The sequence below is a fragment of the Bos taurus genome, chromosome X (assembly GCF_002263795.3).
Source record: "Bos taurus isolate L1 Dominette 01449 registration number 42190680 breed Hereford chromosome X, ARS-UCD2.0, whole genome shotgun sequence".
NCBI classification, from domain to species: Eukaryota; Metazoa; Chordata; class Mammalia; order Artiodactyla; family Bovidae; genus Bos; species Bos taurus.
Genome location: NC_037357.1, coordinates 76125908 through 76138870, shown reverse-complemented (window position 1 = coordinate 76138870; position 12963 = coordinate 76125908). Strand labels below are relative to the sequence as shown.

General features: G+C 37.7%; 1 protein-coding gene and 1 pseudogene across 2 annotated transcripts in view; one reads left to right on the top strand and one right to left on the bottom strand.

Annotated features, from left to right (window-relative positions):
- Positions 1 to 320: 320 nt before the first annotated feature.
- The window catches only part of ABCB7 (ATP binding cassette subfamily B member 7), a 158626-nt gene continuing 145983 nt past the window's right edge, over positions 321 to 12963 (bottom strand). For both annotated transcript variants that reach the window (NM_001192783.2, XM_010821824.4), the window contains 2 exons: positions 10855 to 10962; positions 321 to 704 (listed from right to left, as the gene is read on the bottom strand). In NM_001192783.2, the coding sequence (NP_001179712.2) occupies positions 489 to 704; positions 10855 to 10962 (324 nt within the window). In that variant the 3' untranslated portion in view covers positions 321 to 488. The remainder of the gene's footprint in view (positions 705 to 10854; positions 10963 to 12963) is intronic.
- On the top strand, positions 8882 to 10241 carry LOC107132050 (guanine nucleotide-binding protein G(s) subunit alpha-like; annotated as a pseudogene).

Sequence of the window (12963 nt, the reverse complement as noted above, 5' to 3'; positions counted from 1 at the left end):
AAAGAAAATCTACACTTTTTAAAAAAGAAATAGATACTTTTCATCTAAATTGTCAGCATAAAGGAGGTTTGAAAAACTACAAAAATTTTGGAAGCCAATCTGATTTATCTGGTTATGGATATCAAATGACTGTCAGGCCTCAAAAATGGAAATGGGGTAAAGTCAAGTAGTAACAACAATTATGCTTTGACCACAACTAAGGCAGTAACAAGAAAATAATTAGGAGATAAATATAGATGCCACATCAAATAGACTGTGAAAGATGTAAAACTCAATTCCCTTTTCAAATAAATCTTATCTAAAAGAAGGACTATAGAAAATGGGAATGTCTGATTTTTTTTAATAAAACAATTCTGCTTCAGTGCAAATGTGTAGTCAAGGTAAAAAGAGGAAGGAAGGAAGGAAAGAAAGGAGAGAGGGAGGGAGGGAGTAAGGGAAGGACGAAGGAAGAAAGGAAGAAAAGAAGAAAAGAAAATATTTCATGTGACTTAGCAGGAACAGTTTCCACAGCCTTTGACACTGTTGACAATTTCTTCTTGTAGTCTCTTCCTTTCTTCCTCTTTGGACACATTTTCTTTCTTTGCATCCCATTTGGGGTTATCATGGTTCTGCACACGGCTGCTCTGTGTATGCCACATTTCTGAATAGATACTGCTAGGGTTAGCAAGCAAATCATGGTGGGTACCACGTTCAGCTACCTTACCCTAATAAGCAAAAATAAGAGAAACATAGACAAAGTCATATAACTAGCATAATAATTGAAAACACATAATACTTTCCAAGTAAGAATTTTGAAAGACTGCATTCATTAAAATACTTTCCCCAATTTTTTAATTACAGTATATGTGGGAAAAATCAAGATAGGAATGCCTTCATTACTGTTGAGCTACCAGTATGATAAAAAACCAAAAAGCTATGAAATTCTATATAACATAAAGTATTTCACTTAAAGAAAATACAGTCTGAATGTTTTATTTTTCATTTTGAAGAGCAGAAAAGAAAGGTGAAGATTTTCTAAAAGTGGTATTTTCTGTAATCAGTAAATCAAATTTAAATCAAAAGCACTGTTATACAGAGATTTAAAGGATTTAAAAATAATATGCCAAAACCCTATGTGTACTTTGAAATAAACAAGATTTCTCCATGATGTTTATTTCTTCCAGTAGCTATTTTTCTTAACAATAGCTATTAAACTTAACACTGCATAGGTTTGGTATTGATGTCAAATTCTTATATCTACAATTAATTTGTCTCTTGAGAGATACTGTTAAACATACTGGAAGACAAAAGTAATTTTGTCACTTTCAGTGGTGTTCCTGGTGATATGACCTTTAAAAATATAACCTTAAGCTAAATAACTGAAATTTGTATGTGCCCACTTCTGAGCGGTTAATTTAAGCATCTCCTTGATTTCTGGCTGGAGAGTCTAAGAATTATTTTGCTCTATTTGAATTCCTCTGGATCCTGCATGTAGTCCTCAATCCCAAGGTGTGTGGACAACTTCATTGGCATAAAAGTCCCCATGGTTACATATTTTATACTTTTTTATTTACCACTGTAAAAAAAAACAAAATAAAATTCTCAATGCACAGATACAGAAAACAAATTTATGGTTACTAAAGGGGACATGGAGGGGAAAAGGACAGTAGGAGTATGGAGTTAATAGATACAAACTACTATATATAAAATACATAAGCAAAAAGGATTTACTTAATAGCACAGGGACTTCCCTGGTGGCTCAGACAGTAAAGAATCCGCCAGTAGTGCACAAGACCCAGGTTCAATCCCTGGGTTGAGAAGATCCCCTGGAGAATGGAATGGCTACCCACTCCAGTATTCTTGCCTGGAGAATTCCATGGACAGAGGAGCCTGGCAGGCTACATTCCATGGGGTCACAAACAGTCAGACATGACTGAGCGACTAACACTTTCTTTTCACTCACAGAGAATTGTATTCAATATCTTATAGTAACTTACAGTGGAATATAATCTGAAAAAAAAAACCCTGAATCACTAACACATGAATTATACATCAATTAAAAAAATCTTCTATGAAAGCTGCATCCAAAAGTATTAGAAAGAATGGGAACTATTTTTGCAGACAACTAATGAAATAAATTACAAAAATTTATCCTGTAGTAAAATTGTGTAGTTTAAATTATTTTTACTTGTATTAAAGCATAAATGTACATAGCTTAAAAATAATTACAAAGCTGATAAAAAGTACATTCTTTTGTCTCCTCCTTCTCTACCCTTGAATACCTCCTTCTTATCCCCCAATTTGTAGCTATTTATTCTGGCATTTACATACACAGATACATATTAATGAGATCCAGCACTTTCAACTATTCCACTTTCCCATGCCTCAAATTCACTCTTCTAATAATATTGGTTGTATAATAAATGTTATTTAATATACAATGTTTGCTTTATCATAACTATGTAAATATTACCTATTGTCAGGTACTAGGACTTTATATATATTTTCTCCTAATTTCTTATTCTTCCTGGACTTAGTAATTGCCTTGTTTTTCCATTTGCTTAGTTTTCTATGTCACTGCTGCTGCTGCTGCTAAGTCGCTTCAGTCGTGTCCGACTCTGTGCGACCCCATAGACGGCAGCCCACCAGGCTCCCCCGTCCCTGGGATTCTCCAGGCAAGAACACTGGAGTGGGTTGCCATTTCCTTCTCCAATGCATGAAAGTGAAAAGTGAAAGTGAAGTCGCTCAGTCGTGTCCGACTCTTAGCGACCCCATGGACTGCAGCCTACCAGGCTCCTCCGTCCGTGGGATTTTCCAGGCAAGAGTACTGGAGTGGGATGCCATTGCCTTCTCTGTTCTACGTCACTAATTCACTCTAAACTTTAAGTTTGTCTGAACAGTGTTTTTCTCATTATCGACTATGTTATGTAATCTATTATTTAGCACCCCCACTGGAAGATATTTCTCTCACAGCTTTTAAGCTGTTTTCCTTATCCTCAATTCTGAAATTTTATAATTTGTCTATTCTTTTTCCTCCTTCCGTTTATTGTGGTGGGTACTTGCTAGGCCCTTTTATTTATTTATTTTTTCTAATTTTATTTTATTTTTAACCTTTACATAATTGTATTAGTCTTGCCAAATATCAAAATGAATCTGCCTCAGGTATACATGTGTTCCCCATCCCGAACCCTCCTCCCTCCTCCCTCCCCATACCATCCCTCTGGGCCGTCCCAGTGCACCAGCCCCAAGCATCCAGCATCGTGCATCGAACCTGGACTGGCAACTCGTTTCCTACATGATATTTTACATGTTTCATTGCCATTCTCCCAAATCTTCCCACCCTCTCCCTCTCCCACAGAGTCCATAAGACTGTTCTATACATCAGTGTCTCTTTTGCTGTCTCGTACACCAGGTTATTGTTGCTAGGCCCTTTTAATCTGAAAACTTATGCTCTGAAGTTCTGGACATTTTGGGGATATTAGTCTTTGGTTATACCCTTCCTTTTTCTGACTCCCTTTTTCTAGAACCACCACTAGTCAAATGTTGGACCTCTTAGACTAATTTTCTTGTTTTCAAATCTTTCCTCTATTTTCTCTCTTTTTGTTTTACTCTTTAGAAATTTCCTTGACTTTATTTCAGCAATGACAGTTTTGATTTCCAAAATCTCTTGTTCTCCAATTGTTTCTTATTTATTTACCACTCCATTTCAAATTTGAAATGATGCAAGAATGGTAAAAATAAACACCTATATATGCTTCTCCTGGGTTAGCAACTGTTACTTTTTCCACATTTGCTTTCTCTCACTTGATCCTATCTCTAAATTTATACTACTTTTTGCTAAATTATTTAAGAATGAATTGTGGACATCATAACATTTCACCCCTAAGTATTTCATTAGCATGTATCTCCTGAAAGGGCTTCCCAGGTGGCACTAGTGGTAAAGAATCCGCCTGCCAATGCAGGAGATGAAAGGTTTGATCCTTGGGTTGGGAAGATCCCCTGAAGAAGGAAATGGCAACCTGCTCCAGTATTCCTGCCTGGAAAATTCCATGGACAGAGAAGCCTGGCAGGCTGCAGTCCATAGGGTCACAAAAAGTTGGACACGACTGAGCTTGTATACACACAAACCTGAAAATAAGGACATTCTCCTATATGACTGGAATACAACTATATCACACCCAAGAAATTCATCTAATTTATAGTCCATATTCAGATTTTACCAATGATCCCAATAATATTCTATATATATATATATATATATATATATATTTTTTTTTTTTTTTTCCCATCTAGGATTCAATCAGGATCAACAGGTTGAATTTGTAAGTTTTCTAGTCTGTGTGAGTGACAGTAACATTTCTAAAATATCCAGGCTTATTTTCTAAAGAATGCACTTCAAGTTGTATTTCTCTAGTTTTTCCTGATTCTTAGATCTAGGCTAAACATTTTTGCTGAAATACAATATAGGTGATGATATGTCCTCAGTGTATCATATTAGGAGATGTATGATATCAGTTTCCTCCAAGATGAATGATATTAAGTGATCATTTCTTTAAGGAAGTGTCTACCAGATTTCTCTATTTTAAAGGTATTTTTTTCTTTGTAGTAGAAAAGTAATCTATGGGTTAAGTGACTATTCTATTCCCCAATAGTTTTTTACCATATGGTTTTAGCAAACGATGATATTTATCTAAATCTTTTACTACAATGGTGGCTGTAAAATGATTTTCTAAACGTATCATTCCTTACATGTGTGTTAATATTCTTTTTTTTTTTTTTTAATGAGTTACAATTACCATACAGTATTGGGTGGGATGGAGGGCCTTGAAGGAGAGGATATATGTATCAGATCAGATCAGTCGCTCAGTCATGTCCGACTCTTTGCGACCCCATGAATCACAGCACGCCACGCCTCCCTGTCCATCACCAACTCCTGGAATTCACTCAGACTCACGTCCATCGAGTCAGTGATGCCATCCAGCCATCTCATTCTCTGTCATCCCCTTCTTCTCTTGCCCCCAATCCCTCCCAGCATCAGAATCTTTTCCAATGAGTCAACTCTTCACATGAGGTGGCCAAAGTACTGGAGTTTCAGCTTTAGCATCATCCCTTCCAAAGAAATCCCAGGGCTGATCTCCTTCAGAATGGACTGGGTAGATCTCCTTGCAGTCCAAGGGACTCTCAAGAGTCTTCCCCAACACCACAGTTCAAAAGCATCAATTCTTTGGCACTCAGCCTTCGTCACAGTCCAACTCTCACATCCATACATGACCACTGGAAAAACCATAGCCTTGACTAGACGGACCTTTGTCGGCAAAGTAATGTCTCTGCTTTTCAATATGCTATCTAGGTTGGTCACAACTTTCCTTCCAAGGAGTAAGCGCCTTTTAATTTCATGGCTGCAGTCACCATCTGCAGTGATTTTGGAGGCCAGAAAAATAAAGTCTGACACTGTTTCCACTGTTTCCCCATCTATTTCCCATGAAGTGATGGGACCGGATGCCATGATCTTCGTTTTCTGAATGTTGAGCTTTAAGCCAACTTTTTCACTCTCCACTTTCACCTTTATCAAGAGGCTTTTGAGTTCCTCTTCACTTTCTGCCGTAAGGGTGGTGCCATCTGCATATCTGAGGTTATTGATATTTCTCCCGGCAATCTTGATTCCAGCTTGTGTTTCTTCCAGTCCAGCGTTTCTCATGATGCACTCTGCATATAAGTTAAATAAACAGGGTGACAATATACAGCCTTGACGTACTCCTTTTCCTATTTGGAACAAGTCTGTTGTTCCATGTCCAGTTCTAACCGTTGCTTCCTGACCTGCATACAAATTTCTCAAGAGGCAGATCAGGTGGTCTGGTATTCCCATCTCATTCAGAATTTTCCACAGTTTATTGTGATCCACACAGTCATAAAGCAGAAATAGATGCTTTTTTGGAACTCTCTTGCTTTTTCCATGATCCAGTGGATGTTGGCAATTTGATCTCTGGTTCCTCTGCCTTTTCTAAAAGCAGATTGAACATCAGGAAGTTCATGGTTCACATATTGCTGAAGCCTGGCTTGGAGAATTTTGAGCATTACTTTACTAGCGTGTAAGATGAGTGCAATTGTGTGGTAGTTTGAGCATTCTTTGGCATTGCCTTTTTTTGGGATTGGAATGAAAACTGACCTTTTCCAGTCCTGTGGCCACTGCTCAGTTTTCCAAATTTGCTGGCATATTGAGTGCAGCACTTTCACAGCATCATCTTTCAGGATTTGGAATAGCTCAACTGGAATTCCATCACCTCCACTAGCTTTGTTTGTAGTGATGCTTTCTAAGGCCCACGTGACTTCACATTCTAGAATGTCTGGCTCTAGGTCAGTGATCACACCATTGTGATTATCTGGGTCGTGAAGATCTTTTTTTGTACAGTTCTGTGTATTCTTGCCATCTCTTCTTAGTATCTTCTGTTTCTGTTAGGTCCATACCATTTCTGTCCTTTATCGAGCCCATCTTTGCATGAAATGTTCCTTTGGTATCTCTGATTTTCTTGAAGACATCCCTAGTCTTTCCCATTCTGTTGTTTTCCTTTATTTCTTTGCATTGATCGCTGAAGAAGGCTTTCTTATCTCTTCTTGCTATTCTTTGGAACTCTGCATTCAGATGTTTATATCTTTCCTTTTCTCCTTTGCTTTTCACTTCTCTTCTTTTCACAGCTATTTGTAAGGTCTCCCCAGACAGCCATTTTGCTTTTTTGCATTTCTTTTCCATGGGGATGGTCTTGTTCCCTGTCTCCTGTACAATGTCACAAACCTCATTCCATAGTTCATCAGGCACTCTATCTATCAGATGTAGGATATATGTATACATACAGCTAATTCACTTTGTTGTACAACTTTGTAAAGCAACTACATCCCAATTAAAACAAAAGAAAGCATATAATATAAGTTTCAGATGTATAACACAGTGATTGTTTTTATATATTATGAAGTGATCACCTAAGTTCAGTTACCATCTGTCACCATACAAAGTTATTATTGACTATATTCCTTATGTGTAAATTACGTCCCTATGACTTAGTTTGTACCTCTTAATACCCTTCACCTATTACATCTATCTCCCCACTCTCTCCCCTCTGGCAATCACCAGTGTGTTCTCTGTATCTATGGGTCTGTTTCTGTTGTTTGTTCATTTGCTCAGTTTTTTTAGACTCCACATATGAGTAAAATCATAAGGTATATATTTTTCTCTGATGTATTTTCATTTGGCTTGGCATAATACACTTTAGGTCCATTAATGTTGTTGTAAGTGGCAAGATTTCATTTTTAAAGAAGAGCTTTCCCTAAGCATTACTATAGAATTATAGATTTTCTTTTTATTCAGTGTGTTGTAATTCACAAGTATCATTTTTTTTAATGTTCAAATTATCCCACATTTGGCCAGTGGGAATCCACTCAAAATGCTCCTTGATTCTTTTTGTTGAGGAACAGCATTTTGTGTAAGATCTAGGTGCTAGTTATACTCATTACTTCTGGGATTTCATTGCTTCTAGACCTTTTCTTTCCCTGAACAGAGTTAGGAACTTTTTTTTCATCATAAACTAATATTGATAATTCTGTCCCAATATAACATCAAAAGGTTCTTCCTCCCGTTCTCCTATTCCATATCTCTATCTTTCTTCTCCCAAATAAGACCTTTATTTCTCAACAACATCAATATATTAACTCATATGCTCAGTCTTACGATATACAGAAAACAGTTTCAAAATAGCTACTCCCATACTACCAACAACAAACGTACTCAAATCTGAGTTATCTTTATCCTTATATTCTACTAAGGCTAAAAAATAAGAGTAATGTGTGCAAAAGTTATTATTTGGGTTAGTTCTGCATTCTCTTTTTCTTCTGCATGGTTATGTTATCAATTCTTTATGCAGATAGTTTTACTTCTTTCCATTTGCTTTAAATTCATATATTTTTTTAAATTCAGTTTTTTTCACTCTCCTCTTTCACCCTCATCAAGAGGCTCTTTAGTGCCTCTTCACTTTCTGCCATTAGAGTGGTATCATATGCATATCTGAGGGTGTTGATATTTTTCCTGGCAGTCTTGATTCCAGCTTGTGATTTATCCAGCCTGTCATTTCTCATGACGTACTCTGCATATAAGTTAAATAAACAGGGTGACAATATACAGCCTGTCATACTCCTTTCCCAATTTTGAACCAGTCAGTTGTTCCATGTCTTGTATGCTTCTTGACCCACATACAGGTTTCTCAGGAGACAGGTAAGGTGGTCTGGTATTACTATCACTTTAAGACTTTTCCAGTTTGCTGTGATCCACATAGTCAAAGACTTTAGTGTAGTCAACGAAGCAGAGGTCGATGTTTTTCTATAACTCCCTTGCTTTCTGCATGATTCAGTGAATGTTGGCAATTTGATCTCTGGTTCCTCTGCCCTTTCTAAATGAAGCTTGTACATCTGGAAGTTCTCGGTTCACATACTGCTGAGACCTAGCTGGAAAGATGCTGAGTATAACCTTACTAGCACGTGAAGTGAGCTCAACTGTACAGTAGTTTAACAGTCTTTGGCACTGGAATGAAAACTTACATTTTCCAGTCCTATGGCTTATACTTGTTAAGGTACTTTTAATGTTTTATATTTATAAGAAAAGGCTCTATGTACATGATGGCATACAATTGAAAAGTTTAATAAAAAGCACAAGAGCAGATTTTACTTCAGATACTTAAACATCAATGAGATAATAAAGTATATTTATAAATCTTCCCACTTGAGACATTCTGGACAATCATACTGAAAAAAATCAGTTTACTCTTTAGTGAACATTAGCATTTTTGAGTAAGTGGTAACATAAAAAAGAAACAATATACATAACATGGAAGTAAACATCCTATGAGAAATTTTAGTGATGCAAAAAATTCTCTCAGTACAGAATGTAGAGGAGAATGCTTTTGCTCTCAACTCCCAGTACTTATGCTTTCAAAATGATAAAGAATTGAAGGTTTACTTGTTAGACAGTAAAAATAAACATAGAGAACATCATTAGAAATAATCAAGTACAAAGGTGGGTGGAGATAAAATAGCCCTACAGAGAGGAAAAAAGTAAAACTATTACAATTTTCAAATCTACTAATTGCAATAGTGGCACTCTGATCTGTTCAGAATATTTAGAGAGTACACTCTTATAGTAATTCCCTCAGAGAAATAAAGTAGGCTGTCATTTGTCTTAGTTTCTTCATGAGGAAAAATACAAAATAAAAATGGCCATGTTTGAAAATGACCACTTTATTTTATGGTAATTTTCTTTTAAACATCAAGGGTGTGTGCAGGTATTAGGAAAATGAAAATATGAAATACACTGAAGACATTAAGCAAATATTCTGTACAGAGCAAAAATGAATGCAGAAAAATTGTTTTAAATACAAAACCTTTAAAACTGTTTCTAACATATTAGGATTTAAAGCTTTCCTCATCTAACTTTGCTTTTAAAATGTTAATAAAGTGTGAATTAAGCTCATCATCCCTCTTCCTCCTCCTCCTTCCACCCCCTTTGCAGCCTCCACCTCCCCTTCCCTGCACCCGCTGAAGAGCTCTGGCAATAAGAGTGGTGGCGGTGGTGGCAGCAGCCCCCGCAGCTCCAGCTCAAGTCCATCTGACTCCGCGGCAGCCATTAGACCCCTGCACTCCAGCTCAATGGGCTGGGAGCCACTAGCTCCGCTCGGCCACAGAAACACCGCCCTCCCTTGGTGCTCCTCCCAGAGGAGCCAAGTTTGCGCTCGGCCTGCCTGCCCGGCTGGTGCTGCCCCAGCCCTCTTGGCCCCGCTGCCACGGGCTGTCTTGAAAACAGAAAGACTGAGGACCAGCACAACAAGGAGAAGGAGCAGCGTGAGGCCAACAAGATTAAGAAGCAGCTGCAGAAGGACAAGCAGGTCTACTGGACCATGCACCACCATCTGCTGCTGGTGGTGAATCTGGAAAAAGCACCATTGTGAAGCAAATGAGGATCCTGCATGTTAATGGGTTTAATGGAGAGGGCGGCTAAGAGGACCTGCAGGCTGCAAGGAGCAACAGGGATGGACTATATAACCTCTAGATGATGACTTCAATTTCTCATCTTCCTGGCTATGTCCTATCACACTTCACATGCTGGAACTGCCGGTCTTAGGAAGCCTGGAGAATCCCAGGGATGGGGGAGCCTGGTGGGCTGCCGTCTATGGGGTCACACAGAGTCGGACGTGACTGAAGTGACTTAGCAGCAGCAGCAGGAACTTCTAATAATACTATTCTGTTGTTGGGGGATGGGCCCCAACACCTAACCTCTAAAGATAACTGAAAAAAAAATTTTTTTAAACAAACAAAAAACAACAAAAGTAATCCCTAATTGAAAAATATGTAGTGTATCAACTAACCAAAGCATCTAAATAAACAGTGACTGACAGCTTACTGTAACAAAAGTTGGCATTTGAGAGCTATGACCCCTCTCTATTGAACCATCTCCCTGTTAAACCACCTCCTGTGTACTTCCTAGATGCTATGCTAGATCCCTGACTGAACCCTACTAATACCTACTAACAGCCTGCTCTTCTATTGGTGACTGTTCTACAAGTAAAACTTAAGTATTAACAAATGTGATAAATAAAAATTCTCTGCATGTCTCAGCAAAAAAAAAAAAAAAAAGAGTGAATTAATACATTTTATTCATTTTTGTAAGTGGCATAGGTTGTTCCTATCAATAGAGGTAAAAATGGAATCCTATCAGGATTCAATCTTATTCAAAGAACACAAAGTCTAAAAATTTCTTTAGAAACAATGTAAGTTGCTTGTGTTTGCAACAATTTCTAATGTACTTCAAACACTGAACTTTAAAGTTAAATATCTTACCTGGTTCAAGACAATAATTTCATCTGCATCAACCACTGTTGACAATCTGTGTGCAATGAAAATAGAAGTTCTATGTTTCACTGCATCCCTCATGGCACCAAGAATAGTCTGCAAGTTTGACAACAAGAATAGTAAGCGGGGGAGATTTATCTATTAGGTAAATGTAAATTAAAAGAACCATATATTTTTTAAAAGAACATATAAAATGCCAGTTAATTTTGTTATATAAACTTTATACCACTACCAAATATTCTACCCAATCTAATAGTTACGAAGAAGAAACTAAATCAATCAGAGAGGGAAGGCAAATATGACCACATTATCATGGAAAAAGTTAAAGATAAGCAACCACTTCTTTAAATTAGTTTGGGATAAGGTGGAGATTTCCCATACTTAAAAACAAACAAATAAAATGAATCCACTGATGGCAGGAGCATAGTCAGATATGATGTTTATCTGACCAATGAGAGCAAAAACAAAATAAGGAGGCAACCAAGTGATAGGATGCAGAGAAATTTTAAAAAATCAAGAAAAGATAGAAGACTCAAAGAACACAGGAGCATTTGCTTTTCCTTAGTTCTAACTCAGAGGACAGAAAGATTGACAAGGACAACTGTTCATGTTTAACTTGAAGAAACTTCTTTTTCAGAAGTATTCTGACTTCTTAAGGTATTTTGGAAAATACACTTTTTTTTTTTTTTTTTGCTTACTGTCTGTAAAATGTAAGAGAGAGCTTCCCTGGTGGCTCAGTGGTAAAGAATCCACCTGCAAGGCAGGAGACACAGGTTTGACACCTGGGTTGGCACAATTCCCTGGAGAAGTAAATGGTAACCCACTCCAGAATTCTTGCCTGGGAAACCCCTTGGACAGAAGAGCCTGGTGGGCTACAGTCCATGGTGTCACAAAAGAGACATGACTTAACCAATAAACAAAAATAACAAAAAAGTAAGGCAGCTGTATATATATTCAGCTATACTTGGATACCTGGGTCTAAGTACAACTTGCTAGATGGAAATAGCAACATGGGGGATGGGGATAGGACCAATGTCTTCCTATAGGTATCTCTAATCACTATATTTATTAAAGGAATAAAATTACCTGAGTAGATGGTTACCCAGGAAAAGAAGACCTTAAACTTTACTATGGCAGACTGAAAATCAAGTGCAGACTGAAAATCTTCTAAGAAAAACTATGATGCTTGAGGCAACTCCTCTATCTTTACACTCAAGAACTTAAACTGCTATCCTAATGATGCTCTGGACCTTTTTAAAAGATCGATTCAAATTTACTAAATCTTCTGATAACTCATTCCCTCTTCTCTGCTGGCAATTAATGGATTATGCTCCTTGAGATAATAAAGGTATGTGACTCAAATAATGACTGTTGTGGGGACTCCAAATTTGCGATAGATGTGGATGACACATTTTTAGATTTAAAGTTCTTGTAAGCAGATTCTAGTCTGCTCATGAATGGGGTCTAATGCAGCTTAAGGTTCTCTTTAAATATAACAAATTGTCAAATTAGCTCAAGATGGCAGAGTAGAAAGACATGAGCTCACTCTTACATAAACACCAAAATCACAACCAACTGATGAACAACCAAAGGCAAACAAACAAAAAAAAAAATCTTGAACCTAGCAAAAAAGATACCCTACATCCAAAGGCAAAGAAGACACAACAAGATGGTAGGAGGGGCACAACATGATAAAAATTATACCACAGAAGTTCTTCCACAGGAGTGAAAGTCCTAAGTTTCACGCCAGGCTTCCCAGCCTAGTTCCAAAGAGATGGGGAAAGCAGAAATGCCACTCTTGGAAGACAGACACAAGGTTGTGCGCACACCAGGACCCAGGATAAAAAAGAAGCGACTTCATAAGATACTATGCAAGACCTACCTGCTAATACTAGAGGGTCTCCTGCAGAGGCAGGTGGCAGCTGTGGTTCACTATGGGGATAAAGACGCTGACAGTGGCAGATCTGTGGAGTACTCATTGACGTGAGCCTACCAGGAGGCCACCATTAACCCCACCCCACCATATACAAGTGGCTTCAAGTCTCCATGAGCATGGCCCTGCCCACCAGAGGGACAAGACCCAGATCCACTCACCAC